The sequence below is a fragment of the Lagopus muta genome, chromosome 6 (assembly GCF_023343835.1).
Source record: "Lagopus muta isolate bLagMut1 chromosome 6, bLagMut1 primary, whole genome shotgun sequence".
NCBI classification, from domain to species: Eukaryota; Metazoa; Chordata; class Aves; order Galliformes; family Phasianidae; genus Lagopus; species Lagopus muta.
In genome coordinates this window covers 50,316,108-50,341,938 of record NC_064438.1, presented here as the reverse complement: position 1 = coordinate 50,341,938, position 25,831 = coordinate 50,316,108, and the positions used below count along the sequence as shown (strand labels likewise).

The 25,831-nt window shown below is 40.6% G+C and overlaps 2 protein-coding genes across 9 annotated transcripts in view; one reads left to right on the top strand and one right to left on the bottom strand.

Annotated features, from left to right (window-relative positions):
• The first annotated feature begins 12 nt into the window (after positions 1–12).
• Positions 13–12,375, top strand: XRCC3 (X-ray repair cross complementing 3). The gene is made up of 8 exons (XM_048949512.1): positions 13–346; positions 617–685; positions 1,025–1,162; positions 1,980–2,192; positions 5,100–5,254; positions 6,712–6,924; positions 7,311–7,357; positions 7,932–12,375. Exons 2-8 carry the CDS (start codon positions 631–633, stop codon positions 8,152–8,154), a joined length of 1,044 nt encoding a protein of 347 aa, XP_048805469.1. The 5' UTR covers positions 13–346; positions 617–630; the 3' UTR covers positions 8,155–12,375.
• Positions 12,374–25,831, bottom strand: part of LOC125695282 (kinesin light chain 1) — a 58,922-nt gene continuing 45,464 nt past the window's right edge. For 4 of the 8 annotated variants that reach the window (XM_048949503.1, XM_048949511.1, XM_048949508.1 and 1 more), the window contains 4 exons: positions 24,882–25,043; positions 19,782–19,912; positions 15,028–15,094; positions 12,374–13,684 (listed from right to left, as the gene is read on the bottom strand). In XM_048949503.1, coding sequence (XP_048805460.1) covers positions 13,619–13,684; positions 15,028–15,094; positions 19,782–19,912; positions 24,882–25,043 — 426 coding nt within the window. In that variant the 3' untranslated portion in view covers positions 12,374–13,618. Of the gene's footprint in view, positions 13,685–15,027; positions 15,095–19,781; positions 19,913–20,489; positions 21,247–24,881; positions 25,044–25,831 lie in introns of those variants that run through there. The other 4 variants (XM_048949504.1, XM_048949505.1, XM_048949506.1 and 1 more) reach the window with 4 other exon arrangements.

Here is a 25,831-nt window from a genome sequence, read left to right as displayed (position 1 = left end):
TGAGGCGCTCTGATAGGCCGGCAAGTTGTGACGTCGCGAGCGAGCTGCCCGCCGATTGGCTGCGGCGGCTCCGGCGCGGAGGTCGTAAGGCCCGGTGAGGGGAAGCACTAAAGTGATCTCGGGTTGGGCCGCGCGGCATCTCTGCCACTGTCCGTGGACGGCGTCCGCCGCGCTAAGCGGTTCGGAGACCTTCCGGGCGGAGGCCGGAGTAGCCACAGATGATTTCAGCGAGCTTAAACTCTCGTCAGAATGCCGCGTTGAATAGCTGCCGCCTAGCAATAGCGCTTCTCTTTCCCTCCGCGCTCCGCCTGCCACCAGGCCCCATGGCAGCTGCCGCGCCCCGCAGGTGAGCGCGCGCGCGGCCTCCTGCCTTATTCGTGCGACTGCCGCTGTCGTAAAGGCGGCGCGCGCGACAGTGCCGCGCCTTACGGCACCGGGTTGTTCCGGCGCAAATCCGGTGCGTTGGGACGAGGCGCTGAGCGGGGCGGTCGCGGCGTGCTGCAGTGTGGGATCCGCGATGTTCCCACAGAGTGTTCGCAGTCAATCATGCTTACGTTTCCTCGCGTGCATACCTGGCTTAACAAATAACAATTGCCTCATGCTCTGTTCGCCCCAGTGCCGTATCAGGACATGGACTGGGACCAGTTTGACCTGAACCCGAAGGTGATTGCTGCCCTTAAGAAAGGTAAGGGCCTGGGGACGTGAGCTGCCGTCATGTAGTGCCTGCCTGCGTGGGACTGCATGCTCTGGCTGTCGGCACGCAGGGCTGTGCTAACATCTGGAACGGTCATTTAATATTTCCTAAGCAAGTGTTCTGAGCAATTAGAAGCAACGGCTTTTCGCCACGTGCCAGTGGTCATTTTCCAAATGCCGTGGCATTATTTTGATCCATTCAAATTAAAGGTTAGCTGCACAGAATGTACTGTAGGTAAACTTCAAGGAAATGAGCAGTGCAAAGTCAGAAAGCTTTTGTGCACGACTGCAATGCAGTGGGAAGTATTTATAAAGCTTCTCTCCATTTCAGCTGACATAAAATCAATAAAAGAGGTGTTAAATCTTTCTGGAGCAGACTTGCAAAGGTTGATGAAACTGTCCAGTGCAGATGTGGAATGTTTGCTGAAAACGGTCTCTCGCACTCTGAGGAAAAACTGTATGCTTACAGGTAATGAAGTCAGTGTATAAAAAAAACGTTCTATGTAAACCTGGAAATACTGTGATGGTGAGCAGATACGAGCTTGGTTCCTCACTGACACAGTGGTGTGGTTCTGAAAGTGAAAAGTTGAGTTATGCTGTAGTTAGTTATTTAATTACCTTAAGGGCACACCTGTGGGACCTTGAAAGTAGATGAAGTTTTATCAAAGCCATTCTTTGGGATCAAGCCAGCTTAAAACAGCAAAATAATTTTCCAGTCTGGGAAACTTGATTGGAGGAACACAAGATTTTTTTTCTTGCCCTCCTTCTTTCAATAATTTCCTTTTGGGCCGAGGCTGGTTGAAAAGTTTGCATGGTATATTATAAACTATGTAAACTGATTTTATGTGATCACTTAATTCCAAATGAAGCTGGATCTGATAGAACTCCCTGCAAAAATGCTTCGTGGCTGCTCTGCTATCAGAATCTATTTCCTTGTGGGCTGCATATAGCTTTAGGCATTGGCCAGATGCCAGCAGTGCTGTTTCAGTCAGCAAGATCTTCCCCGAGTGTAGCTCCCCACAGAGACTCCTTAGAGGCGAAGAAAGGAGAAGGCTTTTTCAGCTCAGGGTAATTTCTTGGGTTTTAAACAGGCATTCAATCAGTAGGTTCTGTGAGGAAGCCTGGGCTGAACTGGGGAATTCTCCCATTGACAAAGGAGGCATCCCTTGTAGGCACCAATCTACAGCGTCAACATCTGTACTGTGTCACTGTGAGTTAGAAAGATACTAAGTGAATTTTTCCTTCTTTCTGTATATTTTTTTTTAATCCTTTGAAAAACCACACAGCACTTCAGCTCTACCAAGAGAAGGATTGTTTCTCCTCCCAGTGCCGGAAGCTAAGCCTGGGATGTCCGGTGCTGGATGACTTGTTGAAAGGTGGCATTCCTTTAGTGGGAATCACAGAACTTGCTGGGGAAAGTTCTGCTGGGAAGACTCAGATTGGTTTGCAGCTGTGTCTTTGTGTGCAGTATCCTTACAGATATGGTGGATTAGAGTCGGGTAAGTATTGACATGTAAATATTGATTGATTTGCCATTTGGAGGAATCTACTGTCTGTAAGAACATTAAAGAATCGCAGAATGGTTTGAATTGAAAGGAGCCAGAAAGACCACGTGATTTCACCCCATGCCACAGACAGGGCTGCCCCCCACCAGCTCAGGTTGCCCAGGGCTCCGGCTGGCCTTGGGCACCCCCAGAGATGGGATATCCACAGCTCCCAGGGCCTCAGTGCCCTCACGTGGAAGGATTTACTCCGGATGCCATCCGGATTTGGCAGCAGTCTTACTCTTCCTTCCATGTTGCACTGGGTTTAATTTAATGGGCAGAAATTACATTTTAGCTGACCCTACTTCAGTTTAAGTTGTGTCATTAATCAGAACAGAAGCAGATATATTCTGTGCAGTTCCTTCCTGTGCTGAAGTGCACTGTGCACCACTCTGTGGTGGGATTTGGGGTGCTGTAATGTGGGCACTTCAGTTAAATCGGAACCTTTTGGTCTCTGTGTCAGTGTGGTCAGAAATTAATTACTACTTTGGGAGTCCAGGTTTTTATCCAATTTTCCAAGGTTATGCTTTGGTGAAAGGTAAGAGCTCTTGTCAGGCTTTTAGATGCTAAACGGTAGCAGCAAAGTGTGAATTGCCAGCTTCAGGCTTTGTGGTTCTTCCAGGTTTTTTTTTCCAATACAACAGGCAAGTTTGGTATTGCTTGTTGAGAACAGCTACGTTTTAGAGGTTGGCAAGGTGCAGAAGGCTGATGGAAGTGCTCCATGGCCTCCGTCCTCCGTAGATGGAAATGTTGAATTACACAATAAATCTATACTGTGTAAAGAAATGTATCTTCTTAGCTTGACTTCATGCTAATCCTGTTTACAATTCTCAGTTCTAGAAGGCTGGCAATAAACCAAGAAATGAGGGCATCCTTTGCCTCAAGGTTATCCTTCTGCCATTCTAACAATGTCGGTTATGGTCTGTTGCATATTATGAATTTATTTTCCATGCCTATATTCATGAGTAATACATGAATGTAATGTGACATGCATTTCCATGTTAGAATTCCAAATTAGAAAAAATTGTTTGCTCCTGCTTCTCGTTAACCAGGCTGGTTTGGTGCAGGTTGGGTTCACGGGACTCGAAATTCTTACTTTGTGTGACAAGCTCTTGCAATTCTTGAGGGTTTGGGGTTGAAAATGAACAAAAATACATCCCAGCTGTGGGACTGTAAGGAAAGATGTGTGTAGGATCACTGAGGATGACCGATTTCTTACCTCCCACCTTCCCTCTGAGAAGTGAAAAATACTTGTGTTGCTGGTGGTGAGGCTTTCTTAGTGAGCTGTAAACAGGACGGTGCCGAGGGATGTTCTGTTTGTGTACCAATCCTCTCTTTTTATTCAGGTTATGGCAATTCATCTGTCCTTTCAGATATGTGAATAGTATTCAGTGCTTTGGAGGCATGGTAAATTATCAGCCTTTGATACTGAGTTGAGTAGTTTTAGTTGTTTTGGTTTGCCTGGGCCGCGCTGAGTGAAGAGGAATTCTCTTGGGCCGTGTAGCTCGCTCCAAAAGTAATGCCTCCTATTTGTATCTGTGGAACTTACAGCAGCCACAAGGAGCAAAGTAACACTGTTTGATGGGACAGATTCTCAGCTACAAAACGCTCTTTTTCAGCACAGTCACCACGTTCAGCCATGCATTTTCACCAGCAATGAACAAGAGCCGTGCGCTGCACTCATGACAGCACCAGTGGTGGTGATCCCACTGTGACCACTGCTGAAATGCAGAACCCACTGCCTCGCTGTGCTCACAGCCACTGTTTGCTCTCTGTAAATGTTCAGCAAGGGTCAATGAATGTCAGCAGGCACTGCATGGAGCAATTCAGTGGCACTCCTTTGTTCCATACGCGCTTCTGCCGTTTCGGTCAGACATCGTTTTGTCAGAGTGATTTTTAAAAAGCAGATGCTCTCTCTGTAAGTCACTGTGGTAAAGAAATGGCTGTCTGTCTGAATTAGGAAGTGCTGTGCTAAAAGTAATCAGCTGTGAATAATAAGAACGGTAGTTGGGAAGTCTGGAATGCTTTGCTCCAAGGGCTCCTTTAGCCTAAGGATATCTCAGCACAAGTTAGCGTGGCTTCCATTAGTTTGAAATTCAATGTTGCAAGCCATAATTAGCCCATTGGAGCAAATACTGATGCTGAATACACGTAACATCAAATTTGTTACAGAGGTTTCTCTTGGCTTGCTGATGTTTTAGAAACTGAAAATCTGACTGGGAGTACATGAACTGCAGTGACTTCTACAAGAATTTATGGAGGGATTGAGGAGAACTGAGGTAGGAAGTTTAGTGCCAAAGAAAATTAGGCTTTTTATTAAGAAAATATTGCACATATTTATTTTTTTCCTCCAACATCTTTGATGTGTGCAGTTAATTTTCTCAGCAATAACGCACACTCATAACAGGATCCACAGTAAAACTGTATGGACACTGATTGTGTGATGTGATTGAACACCATACATCACACGTGTAATTGATTAACTATAATCTTTGTGTATCTGATGTGCAGTTTTAAAGAAGGGTTATTGCTCTCCGTGGGTTACGTTGCAGTGCTTGTCATCGTCCCAGGCAGGCAGGTGTTCAGCAGCCATGCAGGAAGAGTGGCACCTAGTGGATTGCTGGGGAGCACAGCATAAAACTCTCAGCAGGTGACAAAAAGTGCCTGGCAGGTATGAGAGAGTCACAGTGGTGGTGGAGATGTTCATCAATTCAGTATGGGTGCCAGAAAAGTAAAATGAATTTCCAGTTAGGTGTGCCTGGCTTGTGAGTGCATGATTCCTTATTTTGTTTTTGTACCGTTAGGAAAGCTGTCTGTGGAAAAGTCATGCTGCAGTAACAGGGGGTGCTTTCTCGATTGCAGGAGCTGTCTACATTTGTACAGAAGATGCATTCCCAAGTAAGCGTTTGCAACAGCTGATAGCTCAGCAGCATAAGCTGCGTGCAGATGTGCCACCTGAAATCATACAGAAGATCAGGTTTGGGAACAGCATCTTTGTTGAGCACGCAGCAGACCTGGTAAGTGGCAGCACAGCTTACAGACACCCAATCGCAATGCTGTAATCCAGTAACCAGAGGAGGAGGTTGTTGCAGGAGACCAAAGCAGCTGCCTGTTATCCCCAGCTATTTTAATCACAGATCCAAAACACAGCTCTGTAGGAGCCTCTATGAAGAAAATCTCAGCCAAAATCCAGACACAGTTTTATTGTGGCTTCTTCACTGAGTTTGGAGACAGAATACCAACCAACATGCAGAACGTGCTCTGTGTGTGCAGAGTAACTTGCAGTACAACACTAGAGTTAGTAAATTGAAAATGTGACAGGTAGAATGCAAAAACCAGTGCCTAGAATAAGTAATGCACAGCATAGCTGCAGTGCAGCTGTCTTGCCATGCCTCTCCAGTAGACTCATAGTATTTTAGAAGGAAAAAGTGCTGCCTCCTTGCCATCCAGGTTGTCATCCTTCAGTGGCTGTAAGTACACTGTTTACTGATGGAACACTGAAAGTTTTGTTTTCTGTGAGGCTCAAAAGTAGCACCTGTTAGTTAACGTTCCAGTTGTTGGAGAAAAGGTAAAGCATTGCTTGCTGGAAAGTGAAGCAGCTGCATGGTAGACAATTACAATTCACATATTGCAGTGCATTGATTCTGTTTGTGTACATATGTGTGTATCAGGATACATAGGGGGCTTTTTACCCCTCGTTTAAAAAAATCAAATGTCTTCAATGTTATAATGTCTGTGATTTTGAGGGGGGGGAAAAAAAACAACCAGAAAACAACAGTTAGTGTAATAGAATGGATCTTACTGCAGATCAGACGCAAAATCACAATTCAGTTGTAAAAGCTGTGAAGAGCTGAAGTGGCAGCAAACAGAAGAACTGAGACTCACTTGATCACCTTTTTGGCCATATTGAAACAAGCTGGCCAGAGCTGAGACTGTCACCGTGTGTTTGCTCTCCTTTATATTCAGCTGCTGTAGACCCCTGGGCTGCAAGACCCTTTTATCTAATGCTTGTATGAAAGAAGTCGCATGGTGCAAAGCATTTGTGTTAAACTCCCTACAGCTGCCATGTTGGTGGTTTCACAGTATTCAGTTACTGAAACAGCAGTTCAGTCACTTCTGTTTGGGATGTTTAATGCTGGTCTTGAGTTCTCAGTATTGCAGTGAGACCATCCCGCAAAACAGGAATTGTTCAGGATTTGTATTACTGCATTCTTGAGAATTTAAGATGCCTGTACATACTTTAAAACAGCTGCAAATAACTGCAGTCAGTTGCACATCATGCACAGCTTGTCCCAAGTATTTTAATGTAAAATCGTAACATACCTGCTAAAAATAGTGGGACTTCAAATGTGCAAACTTGTTTTACGAGTAGAAACGCCACCAGCTTGCATTTCTGTGATGGGAGCTGTGGTTACCAGCTCGATTTTACGAACGTGAACTGCTCTAATGCTGTCTGTGTGCATTGTGGGGACAGGACACCTTCCACAACTGCATTACGAAGAGGCTCTCCCTGCTGCTCACGAGAGGCGTGGTGCGCTTGGTGGTCATCGATTCCATTGCTGCTTTGTTTCGATGTGAATTTGGAGCTTCGGATTCTGTTCTGAAGGCTCGCTACTTGCAGACGTTTGGAGCACAGCTCCATGGCTTAAGCACCAGATTCAGGACTCCAATAATGTGCATCAATCAGGTATGGCATCGAAACGAATGTCCTTCAAGGCTGTGTTTTGATGGGTGCGGAGTCTGAGAGTTGGAATGGAGATGTGTAGTTTTCTGAACCAAGGCTAACTCTGAGCGTCCTTGAGGAGCCTGACAAATGGAGGAGGTAATATGGTACAGGTGGCCTTTGGGTTGTTGTTTTAAACTAATTCACTGTCTGGTAGAAATTAAATTCACATACACTATAGCTAGCAGAAGTTGCTTTTAGTTTGCTTTGAAAGAATATAGGTTTTTCTAACTTGGTTTAATACACGATCCAATAATCTGAATTTTGTTGGCTTTGCTCCCCGCCTTTCTGTTCAGTGAAATCAGATGCATCAGAGCAGCTCAGCTACAAATGTTGTTGTTCTGCTTCAGGTGACCGATGCTGTGAGCGAGTCAGAAGCTGTGCAGTGTGGCTACAGGTGAGTCACCCACCACAGAAATGTCACAGAGCTGCACAGGGCAGCATTTAACCACTGTGCCTTCCTGCAGCTCCAGCACAAACTACTGCATACTAACAGCAGTGGTGCATTTATGCAGCAGTACTGAATTTGTCGGTGGCAGTAACAGCTGTTGTGCTGTGCAGTAGAGGAAACCACCACGTGTGGTTCTGTAGTAATGCCTCAGCAGCAAATTCAGGGCCAGATTCCCTGCAGCACTGCTGTAGTCACTGCACAAGAGGGTTTTTGTGTCTCTCCTCTTTGGTAGAACTGCACGCATTTTCTGTCTGCTTAGAAAAACAGCAGCCAAGCCTTATGGATTGTTTTTGCTGCTTAAGGAAAATGGTCCAAATACCTTTTGACATCAAGCTGCTAATGAGGTTCAAGCACATATATTTATTGTTTGAATCCTGCTAAGCTTGATACATTAGATAAACTGGGAGCTACATCATTTGTGTTTCAGTAGAGCAATTCTAATGCAATTTTGTTCCAACAGAAGCCAAGATATTCCATATGAAATTGATACATGCAGAAATTTGTACTGCTTTCTTTACAGTACTGCTGACAGCAGAGTCTTTCCAGCACTAGGAATAACCTGGGCAAATCAGCTGCTGATGAGACTGATGGTCAGCAGAGTGCCACAACCTGAACCAACAGCTGGAGCTGCGTCACACCACCCTGCAGGCATGAGGACTTTAAGAGTAGTGTTTGCTCCTCATCTACCTCCATCCTTCTGCTGCTATACAGTGAGATTGGAAGGTGTGAAAGGAATGAAGTAAGTTCTTTCTGCAGTAGCCTGTTCTGAAAGTGCGTTGAACCTGCTTTGCTTCAGGAAGCATTAGCAAAATGAAATTCTTCCTAGAGCAGACAAAGGGATGCTGAAATGCATAAAAGGTGATACGACACCAACGTTGTTGTTTCCTTTTTTTTACATTGTGCAAAGATGCTCTTTTTGTAACTGGATAAAAGTTCACCAGTCTCTCCTTGTGAGATAAATGTTTTGGAGAATAATCCTTACTGCAAGGCAGAGCAGCACCTTCAGCTCTGTTCATCCACACAGCCCCTGCTCTCCTCAGAGACTTTTATCAGAGCTTTCCATGTTTTTCTTTCCATCTTTATGCTATTTATTACATCTTTTTCTGCTGGCCTCAAGACTAACTACTCTGGGTGCCAGCCAGAGGAACTTATTTGTCCACACTTTCCAAAGGCCTTAAAACTTACTGTGTTTGTGCTGTGAGCAGTGGGTGATGCTCACTTGTATCACTGTATATTGTTAACCTTTCACGCATTTCCCTCTCCCCTCTCACCCCCTCTCCCCCTCCCCCCAGGTTGCCCAATCTGTAATTTATAAATGACCACAGTAATTTTATAAATTGTTTTTTAAAATAAAACCCAACGATGAAGCTTTTATGTCTTTGTGTTCTCAAACATCAGATTGCAATAGCTTATAGCCACGAGTACCTCAGTCTTCAAATCCTGACGTTTCATGCAGCATAGCTACCACTAGAATTATTCTCCCATTTGCTGGCCCAGCTCCCAGTAAATTTGTCTGGTACTTTGCTCATCCTATTGTAATAGTTGGTGAATTGTAATTATAGATACACACACACACCATGTTTTTAAAGCCACAGGTGGGTGCAGCTGATTAAGAGCAATCAACCCCACCCCCGAGCCTCGTTTTCTGGGCAGTGCATTCAGAGCTGGCCACTGACATACAGGCTACTGTCTGTCTTAAGGCTCAGCAGTGATAGCTGCAGTTTCTGCCCCTTCTGTCAGTCACACTCACCACCAGTCTGTGGTCCAACATGCTGCACATGAGAACGGCTTTGGGGGTATGGAGATTGGACATCCTCATTGATGTGGGAAAGCTCTGCCCCAGTCAGTCTGATGCTAACACTGCTGAAACACACAAGCTTTAATAAATACAGTTTAGGAACCTTCCCTTTTATACAGCTTTATTCATCTTTGGATTTCACAACCAAAATTTGTTTCTATACAGGAAGAATGGAACTAATTTTTACACAGATTTACATTCTAGAATGTGTTGAGTATGTTCATTTTTACCCTGTGAGAGCATTTTAAATATTTTCTACACTTCGAAAAACTTTTAAACAGTTTCAAATTAGTCTTCAGCTCTGTGATGTGTTTCAAGGGACCTTTTCAGAAGGAACATACCGAGTTCTGGGAACAGACTGCTCTTGAGAAGTAAAAGCAGGTTAATTTGTAAAGATAAAAAAGAGACATGGAGGATATATTTAGAAAGCAGATGTAGTGAAACAAAATGACCTCATTACAAGTTTCTTGATGAAATGACAGTGAATGTTATTTGCAACAAATGCCATTTGTTCTGGGGTGAGACAAACAGGACCTCCAAACTGGATTCTTCCATTGCTGTAACAAACAGTAATGAGACATGCAGAGCAAAATGAGCATCTTAAAGCCAATCTTGGAAAGTCTTAAGGTTGTAATCAGATACGAAATCCACACATCAAAAATATATATATATAAAACCAAAACTATTTTTCTCAAAATGACAAATCAACATTAACAAATATTTTTTCTTCACTACTGCCCTGGACTAATCAGTGTACTGAGACTATCAGAATGGTTTGAAAAACATCAAATGTAAATGTTCAAATTCTACCTCCAAACCACATAGGAAAACCCCAACACTGATACAAACACTTCTATGTCTGCGACAATGTAAAGTTGCTATAAGGAAGCAAAACATCACAGCATCACATCTTTTAACGTTTGTTCTCTCAGTAGAGGCTGACAACCCAAACTGCCCTGCTCTTAGCAGCTGTCAGACAATACATCACTAATACTGGAGCTCCTCTCACAGTAAGCACGCTTTTGATGAAGCACTGCACATCTTTTACTACATACTTGTAACAGAACCACACTTTTCAGAATTACTGGATAAATATTTCTCAAGCTTAAAACCAATTCTAATTTACTACAGTTCTGGAAAGTTTGGGAACTTTTGTTTTAAGAAAGGATACAAACTCAGATGCATCCCATTGCTTTACTGCTGTGCTCCATCCTTGCAGCACTACAAGCACAGCCATCAGAGCAGCCCAGTTACTCCTCTGATCATGAAATGGTTGCATTTTACACTAAGAACTAACAAACTCAAGAATAAAGGTTGCCAGTGTTGCTGAAGACTTCTGCACAACCAGAGAGAAAGGCAACAGGCAGCTTTCTGCCCATCCTTTGCATACGACTGTTCTACATGCAGCTCACCAGCCTCAGTGAGCCGCCGCAAACAGGAGAGGCACAGGCATAACCTCAACTCCTTGTAACCTTTACAATAAGGTTCAGCTTTATGATTCTGAGCAAGGAAACACGTGCCAGATTAAAACCAGCAGCACTACCAAGGCTGCAGTTCTCCTGCCAAGGTGCCTGTCCATTCCAAAGGCCTTCTTCAGCTTTCGGCTTCAGACCTGTTGATTTAAAATTTGGTACTGAAGATGTCCAAGAAAATTAAACAGTTGGGTTTTTCAGTCTTGTACTTTAGCAGACTGCTAGCTACAACCAGAACAGGGAATTCATAAAGAAAATCCTAAGTAAAAGCAAACTAAGAAGCCCACCTGAAGCTGCAGTGTGTGCGAGCCAGGCCGTGACAGTAGCCGATTCCTGATGGGAGCACAAGGACTTCAAGTTGAATCTAAGTTTGTTTTTGCATGGTAAAAGTTTCTCTTGCACTTCAAACAGCACACTGGCTCATAGCTGTAAGACCTTTTCTAAGTGCTTGGCCATCATCCTTTCGGATTTAGGAAATGTGAGTTTCTTTTCTAGAAAACTATTTAAATGTAAGAATTGTTGAGTACACTGCAGCTCAAACAATTCAGACTTATCTTCCAACACACTTCAAAACGTAAGAGTTTCAAACATGTAAAAGCACAGTACTGGGAAAACTAGCAACAGTAAGAGCTGTGTGCAACCCTCAGTGAGAAAGCTCTCACACTGCGGTCATTTTGGGAGCTTCATGTACATTTGATCACTGACACAGTTCTGTGTTTTCATTTAAACTTTCAAGTCTGTGAAGAATTTTCTTTCAATGTTGAAGACAAAACTGTTTGAAAATATCCCATTTCTTTCAAATAGCTCCTTATTGCCAAACTCAGTTCTGTATCCAAATAGCTTTTCCTTTAAATTATTTTAAGTAAGTTAGGCTTCTAGAAACGCCTCAGAGTGAAGCACTGTTGGAAGGCCCACAGAGCCACTCCTATGGCAGTAGCACAGTACTGCTGTGGAACAGAGGGGCTCTCTGGGGTGTTTGCAGTCAGAGCTTTACCACAGGAGCTGCCCACGGGCCGGCAGCACTGCAGTGGAGCTGGCACAGAGCACAGCTACCTCAGCTGAGCAGCCAGCACGGGGCTCTGCGCACAGTGCTCAGCCTGTCTCTCTGCAGAGACCTAAACGTACTGGTGGGTGCACAGAGCACATTTTGCTTTAGGGAAAAATAAGTATATATTAGATATATATATATATTTTAATATAAAAAGCTCTTTAATAAAAGATTAAAACTCAAGAGTCTACATTATATGAGTATATATTGTTAAGATAACCGAGCAACAACTCGTTCTTGCTCAAGTTCATTAATGAATTGCACTACTCTGTGCTAACTTCTACACATTAGCAGCATCGTATCTCACCACCTCTAAACTGTCCTTGCAGCAGGTGCACCACGTGCAGCTTTCTTTAGAGAGATGCTGACAGGGTACCTCCTGGTAAACATAGGAGAGTGCATTACATACGCAGCAGTACACATCAGTTACTGTGACACAGCTCAGAACCAGATGCCAAAGCAGAGGAATACTTCTAACAAGTCCTAACTCTAAAGACTCTGCACTAAAACTTGTCTCTCAGCTCCTTCAGTCAGTGCTGATCCTGAATGGGTATTCCAGCTTTCCCTAAGTTTGTTCCACATTTTCTAACTCACAACTACATCTATGAATGCATTTTTACTTTTCTTTAAAAAAAAAAAAAAACAAAAAAAAAAACAAACACTTTTCAACCAACTTCACACAAAATTTTTTTTACAAAATATGAACAAAATCACAAGCTTTACAGAAAAGCAAAAGAAAACACTGGTGTCTATGGAAAACTTAAAACTTACATACTTGGTTCCAGCAGCAGTCCTTTGTACAAACAGCTTACATGTGACTGTAAGTAGATGTAACACGGCTGCGTGGCCAAACAGGCTGCTCACCACCGACGGCCATCCCGTGCTTCCCCTGGGCCCTCGAGGTTGGAGCGGTCCTTTACTCAGCAGCTGCTCCCAGCGCAGCAGCCTGGCCTGCAGCTGCACACTTCTGCTGGCATCAGCTATCGTGGAGAAAGGCAGCATCTGGGATCAGCACAGGGAAAAGCCAGAGCACTCGGAGCACGCAGAGAATAGGGACCAAATTCCAATGGACAAGCGAGAAAGTCAACCTGAGGCGTTTCCCCGGGAGCAACAGCAGCTGCCCTGGGACAGACGCAGTCCAGAACTTCAGTTATCCTTCCACCACACGAGACAAAGGCCAAAATATTTTCCATCTGTCCTCATCAGCTTGAGCTGTCCCATCTCCATCCATTATTGTGCCCTAAGACTTTTATCAGTGGGTATCTAAGTTATGGCCAAAGGAATTCCTATTCATGCTATATGGAACGGAACCCCAGCCATCTCTTACAAAACATTTTAGCTCAATCTAGTGGTTAAGTAATCCATGCTTTAAGTGCTGTTTTGCTAGCTAAGGTCTTTAACATCAAAATAATCAGTGGAGCGATGGACAGCCCCACCAATACAGTATGTTCAGTTCAAATGGATACAGTAATGCACACAACTAATCCTTTTCTCCAGCACTTCATGTATTTACTGCTACACATTTCATTTTGCCCTCATTTTCAAACATCTTTGCCTTTTGGTATGCTTTAAATATGTTTGTGTTTTTACAGTTGTTTGGCTGCTGTTTTACTCAGACCTCCTAAAGAAATTGATGTAAGTAACATGAATGGGAGCAGTGCAATGAGCAATATATACCTACATAGTTTTCTTTCAGAAGAAAATACCCACCTACGCCACGTTTTAAATTATCCCTATTTAGAGAAGTAATAACAGCAGTCCATTGCAAAACTGAAAGAAAAATCTATGAACTATGTGTTCCTATACATAATGATGAGGAACCAAAGCTTTGAAGATCTCAGTGCTTCTTTATTCACAAAGGAATATTAGCTAGCTTCTCTCCAAGAATCTCAATGCGCCAAATCAGTTTGACTGACACTCAGAGCTCTCGAGTCTGTCAGACAATTATTTCGTTCCTGTGTGAAGGGGGGAAAAACACACAAAAAATAAATTATGCAGGTGTCCAGATAGTTGAAGCAAATAAAATCACTAACAAGAAAAAAACATAAGGAACTAGAGAGAACTGACCTTGTAACGTTGTGTTGAGGGACTTCCATACTCTAATGAGAATCTTTTTCCCCAGCTTTCAACTACTGCTACTGCACAGATCTACTGAGATCAGCACACCCTCTGAGATCCTAACCCAGGTCCTACCCAAAGCAGGAATACCCATCTGTGGGAAGCACCACAGGTGTCTGCAGTGGATGAACTAGAAAAGCTCACAAGAAGTCAGTAGCTCATTTATATCTTGCAGTATGTACACAAATAAATAATTCTTTTAGAAGTAGCATCAGTTAAATACTGAGAATTCAGCTTAGTGGCACTCAGGACACGACAGTTGGAAACCTTAGCACTGTTGCTATGAGATTCATGCTTTATCCTGATGGATTTCCCTGGCTAAAGTTCACACTGTGCAGAGACTTGCACACATTTCACACTACAGAAACCTCTGCAGTACTTTCATTGGTGGTAACAACAAAATCTCTATGCCACTCCATAGCAAAATGAGAGTCACAGTTTGGGCTTTCTTGCTACTTTAAGATAAACAGCGAGGAAGATCCTCTTGTGCAGTTCCATTAGTACAGAAGCAATTCCACTTCCCTAAAATTAGTTACAGTTACGGCGTTAGTAAAATGCACAACACTGTTTAGGACGTGGAACACTGCTAGCTTAGTTGACAATATAGGAAACAATGGCTTATTAAGGGAAAAACAGAAAATGGGAAGCAGCAATCGGGCACACCATATGGAGTTAAGCTTTTGTTTTAGCCAAGCATAACACAGATTGCACAAACTTCTAGAGACTGCTCCTCTCCACCCTCAGAAATAACTGAGGTCACGTTTAAGGACATCTACAAATGCACGGAGGTTAGGACAACGGGGCCCCTTTCAATAAAGATGCTGAAGAAAAAACACTTAGAACCTAAGCTTTACAAGTGCTTGGGTTGTTTTTTCTTTTTTAAGTGTTTAAAGTACATAATATTGCAGAATTTTCATATTCATTGTAATAGCTAGACAAACCCAGAGACTGCTTGCTATCATGAAAACCAATGCTTTCTACTCAAGGCTTGAGCACTTCCTTAAATATAGTTCACAAGAAGTGTTACTGACTCATGCATTAAGCATGTGCTTCTGATGTCTTACTCAAGTAGGATCTTGCCAATCACCAGGAGTTTGTTGTTCCATTATTTACGTAATCTTTTTATCCCAAACCCTACTAATATCATCTATTTTGATAAGAATATTGTAGGGCTTCTTACTTGAAAGTGATCTTCAGCAGCCTTGCCACCCATGTTAAGAACATTCAGAGAACTGGCACGCTTCATGCTGCAACCAGGACAGTGAACATGCAAGGATAAACCCATCAGAACAGCTGAACACTAACAGCACTAAAAACACAAGTATAACAACGACCAGTGCACAGTTAAGGGAGTTTTACCAAAGCCCCCAAAGTGATCTGAGGAACACCCTTTAAGATAATTATATGATTAATATATTATATTCAGTTCTAAATTACATATGAAATCAATTACAAGCCCCTCAGAGCTTAAACACTTTAGGCAGTGGATGTAATGGCAATTCAAAATGAAATCTCAATTTCTTAAAGCACATCAAATTAATACACTCACTTAGCACTAATTTTTAATTACCTAATCCCCATTTTCATATTTACACAGCTTGTTATAAAAGCAAAACATTCTGATAGTTCAGGAGAAAATGGTGAAATTAATAGGCAGCATTTAACTTGGAAAGCTAAACCAAACATGCGTTGAGTACTTTCTGCCTTGTCGATATCGATGTTCAGAACCTGTTATTTCAAAATATGTTTTAAAATATTCTATTTTGTGCATTTCAAAGTGAAGGGAAATGAGATGCAGCTGCTGCTTCCTCGGCTCATGCTTTAACAATGCTTTGAGCAGCAGCAGCAGCCCTACAATGCTGTACTGAAAGCAACAGGTGAGGAAAAAACAACAAATGGAATCACCTACACACAAGCTACGCACAGTCAAAATATCACTGCACTGACAGCAGTATCTACTACCATTTGAGCTGACAACTCATCATTTGCCCAGGGAGGTTGTGGATGCCCCATCCCTGGAGGTGTTCAAGGCCAGGCTGGACGGGGTTTTGAGCAACCTGGTCTAGTGCCTATAGCGGGGAGTTGGAACTAGATGATCGTAAAGGTCCTTTCCAACCCAAATGCAGATTGTATCCACATTTCTCAACATGTACAGCATTTAACAGAAGTATTTTAGAGCGCGTGTAACAAAATTCCAGGTTAGTCTCAAGCTTCAAGTGATGTCCTCTATCCCAAAGAGGATGCGCGCTACTCCGAATGGCCCAGGTTTGCCTTGATTTCTGACCAGCTCTTTAAGGAGTTAAAAGCTCCTAAATGAGAGCTTTGAATACATGCTAGTGAACTCCTGATGACAGAACGAAGCAGCTGTCCTGCAGCACTACCTACATCTTTACTATGGGCCTGGCAAAGCTTCCCAGGCCTTCCAATCACGTGGAGAGGTTTATCCATACACTTCACATCAGACTTAACCAGATTGTCCTTCTACTGAAGACTACCAGCAGTCAAAGTGAAGCACGTGGTTTAAATGCTTTCATAAAGCAAAGGCTAAGCAGAATCATGTATCAAAACACTGACAAACACAGGCAACAGATGCTGCACAACACAGACCTACTGGGTTTTTTCCTAGCATTTCAAAAGCTAGAGCACACACAGTTTAGAATATTCGACATGAGTGTTAGCAACAACAAAGCAAAGACTCATGCATGGTGGACGCCTTTCCTTCCCTCAAGGAAACATGTACAACAGAGTTATCAATGGAAGTCAAAGCCAGTTAATCAATAAAACACAAACATCACATAAAGTCCTCGTGAGAAAGAGGGCAAAGGTTTATGGAAAGCTTGCCAGGGAAAGAAATAGTTCCACTGGTACAATTTTTAGGCCCTTGCTGAAGTATGTATCAATAAAAACAAAAAGCCCACTTTGTTTTTAATCTCTCATGAGATACTTTGGTTTTGTTTTTAGAAATCAAGCACTTTACAAAGAATTAACCTTTAATTAAGAAATACATTAGAACTTCAGTTGGCAAATGCTTTCTCTCCATGTTAGAAATGTGATTGTCTGATTAGCAAGGACGCAGTTATCTTTCTGCTGAACACTTAACAGCAGCAAAAGCTTTTCTTTTAACTTACAAAATCTTCACTGTTTTGCTCTATGACCTAAATCTTGTGAGTGGGGGGAAAAAAATAAATCAAACCTAACACCACAAAAACAAGGTTAAATTACTGCAGAATTGAATTCTGAAATATGACAAAAACTGGTACTGTGCTTCTGATGCTGTACCTTTCAATGAACAGTTCTTAAGAAATTTGCTCTTTGTTTTCTCTCTTGAAATAAAGCAGAAGGCTTTTTGATAGTAATTTCTCTGGTACATTTTCCACTTTATTTTCTTTCTGTATCAAGCAGCAAGATGAAAAGTCTTTCTTCTGCAGTGTGATACTCACATATTACTCTGTGAGCATTTCTCTTTCAGAATCAGACTAGCTGTACCAATTACTGTTTACAGAAGCACAGTACAAGCAGCAGGTGTAAAATAAACTTCAGATTGAAGTTGAGGGACATGGTTTAGTGGGAAGTATCAGTGATAGGCGGATGGTTGGACTGGATGATCTTGGAGGTCTCTTCCAACCTCAGAGACCATATGATTCTAATCTTCAGAGACACGAGTAGCAAATGCAGGGGTAATGCTGGTAAGGAGGGAGGTGCCTACATCTTTTACCTAGAGTGGTTGACTTGGCAAAATTGACTTCTATGTATGCAATGTCAGTACTGAAAAATTTAACGTATAATGAGAAGTCAAAATGGTTGGCATTATAAAAACTTAATACCCCTTTCACTGAACTCTGAAAAAGTGTATTTAACTCAACTTCAAGGTCTTTCAGAGAACAAAATTCAAATATCTTCTTACATTATCAATATGTACATCTACACTTAATGACCTACAATGTTGGTGTTTAATGCCAGGCACCTCAGCTAATTTTAACAATATATGCAAGTATAAATTAAGATTTAAAAGGTTCTGTATCTTACATGGACACAAATTCTAATATTTGTCAACACACTCAACATGCATACCTACATAAAAGTCTGCCCATGCAACACACTGATTACAAGTTTTGAGAACACACTGTTCTTTGACATCTCAAAGCAAGAATATTTAGTCAGAAACAAAAAGTAAGGAATGTATTGCCATCTTTCCAAATTCATTTCCTATCATTATCTCTATCTAAGGTGATAGAGAACCTGAAGTATAAAATTAGCATTAAAGTGGGTAGATCACTAGACAGATATGTTACAGAAGTGCAGACAATAAAAAAAGAACTTTCTCAGGATGCTGCAAAACCAAATGTCTTCAGCTATGCTCAACTCTAATGTTCTATACCAATCAAGAGGTAGTCACTTCAATTGCCAACAGTTAGCTCTCTAATACAATAAACAAAGAATAAAACTTTATCTTTAAGAAACAACAAAGAAAAAGAAAAATGGGAAATTATGTCTGAATTTATATTCATACTGATAGAGGATATGCCTGCACTATGATGTTTGAACTTCAGGTCGAAATAAGAAATGCCAAGCAAGGTATAGAAATGCTAATACTTAGATCAAGGAAATTCCTTTTATTCTTTTTCATCTCGCTTCTCCACATTGCCCCTGACTCATTTCACATTTGTATACTTCTCCCTCCTAATTATGCGTTTTTCACAGTTTATTCCCAACCAATCATCACAGAGCCAGTTCTCAATTATGCATCAGTAAATACAAAGGGAGTTTGGGCCTCGGAATTTGATTCAGTGCCTTCAAAGTACGTCTGTGACAGCTCAGAGTAAATGTCAACTACAAATGTGGGAAATCAGATCAGGCTGAAGTTCAAGCAGGTCTGTCAGGAAGAGAATTAAACAGACTGATGAATAATCAGTCTGTTTGTGTGCATATGTGTACACAGCAGCTGTACGCAATGTTTTAAAGCCACATAAAAGCAGTAAGGCAGAACTTCATTGAAGGCACTAACAAAACATGCTGAGAATCTGCCTGCAGATCACTGTCTCGGACAAATCATCACCTGCTTTATTTCTCACAGATGCAGTCACTCTACCAGAAGTGAATCCAAGCTCTCTAATTTAACTGGTTTAGAAAGTTAAAATTCACTTTGTCAAATAATTTTCTATCAATTTTTCTATTCTAATTCATTAGAATTATCTATTCAAAAAGTTTCAGTTTTCCAGAGCAAGGGAAACCTGAAAGCATTTATTTATTAAGAGAACAGAGTGCTACATTTTTAACATTTCAACATATCTGCAGCACCCAGAAAATCATGAATACTTGTTATGTGTTTACTAGAAACATACACAAATCCAAATCCTTGATCATACTGTGACAAAGAACATTTTAAAAGTCTTAATGCCACTGACTTCACTTTGGTTAAAATGCTCATGGGATGCACCAGTAGGTTCAAGTTTTTCCAACATTCTCTTCTGCTCTCTGAGATGTGTATTCCCAAAAATACAAACTGAGAAGGGCTCAAGTCAGTAATTCGCTTATGCACAGAGCAATGTATAAATATATTAAGGTGCAGGAATGATAGCTTATTGTATTCTAGCTTTATTAACTTTATCACTGCGTGAAAAGGAGAACTTAGTGGTTTGCTAACACTGACCAATAATTCTAAGAGGCCTTTTTGTTCAAGTGGTTAAAGCATCAAAAAGGAAAAAGACAGTTAAGAACTGAGTTAACTCTCAAAAGCAAATATAGTTCCTCAGATGTAAAAGAACTTCAATTATATGCCTAAGAAAAGATTTTCTATTTCATTTTTCTTCATGATATTCTACGTGACATGCAGTTAGCTAAGCAGAGAAGAAAATACTGACCTAGGTACTGCACTAGGCTACAGCAGGGGCACAGAACAAGGGCACACCAGCACAGCTAAGAAGAGATAATTACCCTGGATTCTTGGGTTCACTGTCTCGTGAACTTCCTCCCTTCAGCTTTCTAACCAGCTTCTCGCTGCTGCGTCTAATGGAAGCTCGAAGTTTGCTAAAGGAACCACTGCGTTTTAAAGATCCAGTGCCATCCTGAAAGAAATTGAACAGATGTGAAACTGCGAGAGTCCGTAGCCCTCCCCAAACCTGGTTCCAAAACATTTACTGTTATGAATACTGACGTGGTAAAATTACCCAAGTACAGAATACTACAGAGCTACAACTTTACCAATCCAAATTGGTTTCTCCCATCAAATCGTATCAAAGACCTCTGAAACGTGAAGACATGCTCAAGTGATGATTCATAATAATTAGAAGAAAGCCACCACAATATGTCAAACCTTTCACCGTCACCATGGCACCATCTCGTATCAGCACACTGTGTTCAACGGATACAAGCCCCAAGCAAAAGCATTCCAGTCTAGGAAAAAACTGTTTTATTTTTTTTTTCTAGACACCTCCATTAGTTGCAAACATGTTCAATTAATCCTAACATCACTGATCAGAGACACTGATGGTTAAATTCACATGCATCATTTTAACTCTCACCAAGGCAAATGTAAGACACGTCAAAAATGTGTTTTCTATACCTTGCATTCATGTTTTACACTGCTGTGCTCATCCAAAGCTTTCAGACGAGCATAATTTTATTTTTTAATATTTTACTCTTAAAAAAAAAAAACAAAACAGTTTAGTGAGATTAGAAGTGACCACTGCCTACTTCAGAAATACCCTATGTGGTTATGAGGAAGAGTTGTGGAAGAAAGCAAAGTGCTATTAAGCAGACAAAGACAGACACCTGAGTTGGAGTGAGTTTATTAGAAGTTAGAAAGACAAATACACAAATCACTGAACACCAAGATTAGTAGAGAAAAGCATATTTGCCAAAATTTCACACGAAGACTAAACAGCAATGCTACTTTAGAATAATCATAAGTGAAGACATCCAGAGTTCCATATTGATGTTAACCATGTAATAGGTCTCTAAATACATTTTAAAGCACTTGGAGAACATGCCTTACTTTTAAGGGTTTGGGTTTGTTTTTTTTTTCCTCCTGTAAAGATCACCATCATGCCATTTTAATAATATCTTGTGTGATACTTTTAACTACCTTTTTTCCCATAGTGAACAGCTACTTATAAAGTTCATTGTTAATTCTTTACTAATGTATTACACAGCAAATGGTTGTAATAACATTTTGTATGACTAGATACATATTTGGCAAAGCTACACGTGTACAGAAATAGAAACCAAAAAGACACCAGCACTGAAGGAATGGCCAGTTTACAGGGAAGTGTAGCTGACAAGAATCTTAGGGGGTTTGCTAAAACACAGCAGTCAGTACTGAAGAGAGAAGTTAAAGCTTGAAGATGGTGCACGCCCTTCATGCAGGAGACAGTATAAGAATCACACAAGGCATCTAGGCCTGTCAGAAACGGAGAGAGAAAAACTGAATGAAACTGTTGGGAAAAATTCAACAGTTTTCAATTTTGCACAGTTATGCTTGCAGTATTTCTAGGTCACACTCAAAACACTTTTTTTTTAGAGTAAGTTCTGAGCTGCACTGCAGTACAGAGTGCAGGCCCTTGCAATTAGCAGAACGTAGATGTGCATTTACACTTCGGCCTATATCACTGATATGCAACATGTAAATGAGCATGAATGACTCCATGCTTTAAAACAGAATTGGTACAAAGCACAAACCATCTTTAAGAAGGGACAGCTTTAAACATTACGCTTTGTAAACAAATAAAGGATCTTTTTAGCTGATAAACACAAAAAAAAGGGGGAAATAAAACCAGAAAGTGACAGAGCAAGGTGCATTCATTTCAGCTTTAACTTCTGTCAGGAATTTTCCTCAAACAGAACTGAAAGAAGAAAGGTTTTTCCCCGACCTCCAGACAAAACTCTGTTTACTTTTTAAGAAATCAGAATCTACCTGAGCTGTCAATTCAGTCTCGCAGATGGAAACTGGAACACAGTAATTACAGTGACCCTTGGAAATGGCAAGATACCTCACTACAAAGTGATCAGAAGATCCCAATTTAACCAAAGAGTATGTGTGGTTCATAGTAAATTGCATTTCTTTTTTGGTGAAGTATTGGATCAATGGAAGAGGTAATTATTCTTATGTCCTTCAATTAGTGATTTTGTAGTAGCCGTAATGAACCAGATAACAAAGGCAAGACACATTTGGTTGCTACAGGGCCTAACTTTTATTATTCTAACTCACGCATTCGGAAGAAGCAAGCTTTTGGGTTCAAAAATCTTCAAATCTGAAATAAAAACATCAAGCTCTGAAGTTAAACATTTTCCGTAGGACTAACAAAACACCTTCAAATCAGGAGTTTAGGCTAGAAAATTCCTAAATCTAGCGTAAGCAAAACCAACAAAAATCCACAGAGATATCAATTTCTGTGGCAAAAATTTTATTGCCAATTTTTGCTACCATTGCTTTCAGCTAATACCTGGTAGCAAAGTTTACTGCTTTTATTTCACACCTTGAAGCAGACTTGCATTCTCAAAAGCCTGTCTTTGAAACTTATAGGTTAGATTAATATAAGATATTTCCTCCCCCTGAAAACACGACTTTAATCTCTTTCATACCATGAAGACTTTGAGCTGTCCTCCAACTGGCTGCCAAATCAGCTGACAAACACTGCAGCCACGTGTACTCACTTGCATTTTCTTAAAAGTCATGCAAGAGGGCATGATGTTATTTTCTTCTTAAGAAAGCAACAGGGACAAAAGAAGATGCAAATATACTCAGCGGTAAGAACTGTGAGGTAGAAAAGCAGATCTAAAATGATCCTAAGGGGAACTCTCCAGAATTCTACTTTCTAATTTAAGACAAAGTAATTAACTGAATTTTGAAGTATCTTCTGTTCACTTGGACTTCGTAAGTAACACGTAAACATGCTCTGCACAACCTTACTTGGCACGTTTGCTTTAGCTATTCATAGCAGATTTATACAAACAGACATTTCAGTTCTTTCTGTATGAATTTGTTACATTACAGCAAAGCATACAGTGCTTCCTAGGAATTACATTACACTGGAACTCACTTAAATACAATATGCTCCCCTAACAGAAAATTTTTATTGAAGTTCGATGCTCTACAGACTCCATCTATTCTTTCTGACAGCCAAGAGCATGAGTCAGCTTGAGCACCTCAGAAGAATTTAAATGGAAAAGACAGGCCTTATTTTAAGCTCTCATCTGCCTGATAAAAATATTATAAAATTATACCTTGTGAAACAGAATATTTTGTCTGGAGGAGACACACGAGGGTAAATAAAGCTACACCATATATGTACAGGGAAGAACAGCACTGAGGTAGAAACGCTAGCAGGGTAGAGGGAGAGAGAGTTGCCCACTTTATGTAAAACATGTAATATAAGATTTCTTAAGAGAAAAAAAACTGTAAAAAAATGAAGATCACAATAAAGCAATGCCACTTCAACACACTAAAAAATGAGAAGTTTGCCTTGAGAGGTCAAAATTTAATTTTTCAGATACAAGATTTTGTCACTGAGTTTCATTCAAATATTGACCTAGAAATACTGTCTGCTGCTTTACCAGAAGGTGCATTCGATCCAAAACCTGCATGCTTGTTTAATTAATGTCAATAACAGAAAAAAGTTTTGTCCATTTAGATCTTATAGTCATGCAAAGTACAGCAGAAATTAAGGGAGGAGTACAGTACACAGTTCTAGCAATGAATGGGCAAAATTAGAGTTAAAAGAAAAAAAAGAGTTATCCAACCTTACTTTGAGTTTATTAATGATGCAGTATTATTCACAAAAGATGCTGATTGACTGTCTTGGCACTGAGAACACCAATGCCAAGAAAACAAGAATGAGATAGAAATCAGAAGACAGAAAGTACGTTCTCCTTAGAAACTAAACCAGAATGTTTCATCAAGGTTTCTTTGGAACTGTAAGGTTTTTAACGTGTGGCTTTAAACAAAGATTGCTACTGTAAGAGAAATGAAACCTCATAAGACTCAGTATTGCAAAGTAGGCTACTTCCCCTCTCAGAAAGCAAAAGCACACAAGCACATAACCTTTATAAATCAGCAGAGTATTTTCAGCAGAGCTAAAGTAGGGAGTTAGTTATCACTGCAATAGATAACTATTTAATAGATATCCTATTGCTAACAGTGGGATAAAGCACAGGAGTCTGGTGACAGAAACAAACAAGTTCATAAATCAGATCTATTAACTGGAAGGTTGCACTGGCTTAGAAGAAAACAACAGAATGGTAAAAATATGCACATAAGAATGTATCATACACGCAGCTTTACTTTGCGACACTGTGTGTTTCACAGTGAGGCCAATACATGTGAAACAATTAAGAACAAGCTCTGACTCCAATCCAATTTTAGTATTGGAATGCAATATTAATATTTTGGTTAAGAAATGTGAAATTAATGTCAGGCTTTTGTGATGGCACTGTATATTAAGGCAGATTGTGCAACAGCTTGTACAGTTAGGCTATTTCTTCTAACAAGTTGTGTAAAGTGGAGATTGGTATTATTTTAATATTAGGCTAATCAATTTACTTTAAGGCCTCCAATACTTAATACATCTCCATAGCAAATGTTTTCTGATTCCAACAAATGCAGTACTTTCAAATAAACATATAAAATAGAGGAAAACACAACATAAACAAGACAAAAATAAAAGCAAAAGTTAATTGCCAGAAAGTTCTACCAGTGAAAAGAAACCACTGAAAAGTAATTAAAAACCAGACCATAACCAGGACACTCAATCAGCATTAAAACATCTCAGTGTTAAATACAACTGCTTGGGATTCTTGAAGAAATTTCAGCATTCAAGACCACAATGGAACGGATACTTTAAAATTTCAAAACATTTTTTACGTCATCTTATGAAAAACGAGGTGTTATTTATTTCTTAGTCAATTCTGGATAATTACCAAAATAAAGTCAATTAACCATGAACCAATGACAACTCAATTGGCTGGTGAACGTATAGCTGTATTTGTTATGGCAGTCATTTATCTAGGCTATTTTCTTCAACTGTGTACTGTACTTACCCCATTCCATTCTACGCTCATACTCACTTCCTCGCCTCCATCAGGACCACTCTCGTACTTTACCACATCAACATTGAGACTTTCTCTGCTTCGCCTTTTTTCTGTGCTCTCAGGGTCATTGAGCACTTCAGCAACTCTCTGTTTATGAACGTTGTCAAGACCCTGACAATTAGATAAAACAGAATAAGTTTTAATGATATAGTGTAGCCACCTACAACTTGCACAATAATTGCAGAAACAAATTCATCATCTTTTTGCTTTCAAAGGACAATCAAGATTAACTGTCCCTTACTGCAGGCATCAAACCAGCACAGAGTGGACAGCTACACTACTGGGCTGGGCATTCAGCAACTTGGCATTCTTCTCCTCCTCTCCATCTTTGTCAAAGCCTCCTGGTGTTAATGTCACTTACCTGAAACATTTTGGCCACCAGATTAATATTTAAGAATTTACAGACCATCAACAGTCAATACATTTCTCAGTCTTCCTCCTACCAAATGTTGTAGCGTTCATCTTCCTCTGGAAAGAACATCGCAGGGGTCTGAACAGCTAATCCCTATAACACTGTTTTATTTGTAACACTGACATGTTACACTTCACATAAGAAATATTCTACACCTCTTACTTTGCAGCATTAGCAACAAATGAAGTAGGGCATCTTCTAGGGCACGAAGTCCAGCACAGTGTGAGAACACTGAAACCATACAGAAATCCCATCCATTCTATTTTTTACACTGTTACTGCAAATTGAACATGAATGAGGGAGAACAAAACCATGAAGAACTGATTCATTTCCACACATGGGAGAAAAAGTATCTCTTTGGTTTTAGCTCAGAAGGAGAAATGCATTAACCCTGTCTGACCTTTAACAGACCTAAAATAAAAAAGCAGTGTTAAATGCTAATAGGATGATAGCTGTGTTTCCTACTTGTCCAAATCTGGTGCTGTGT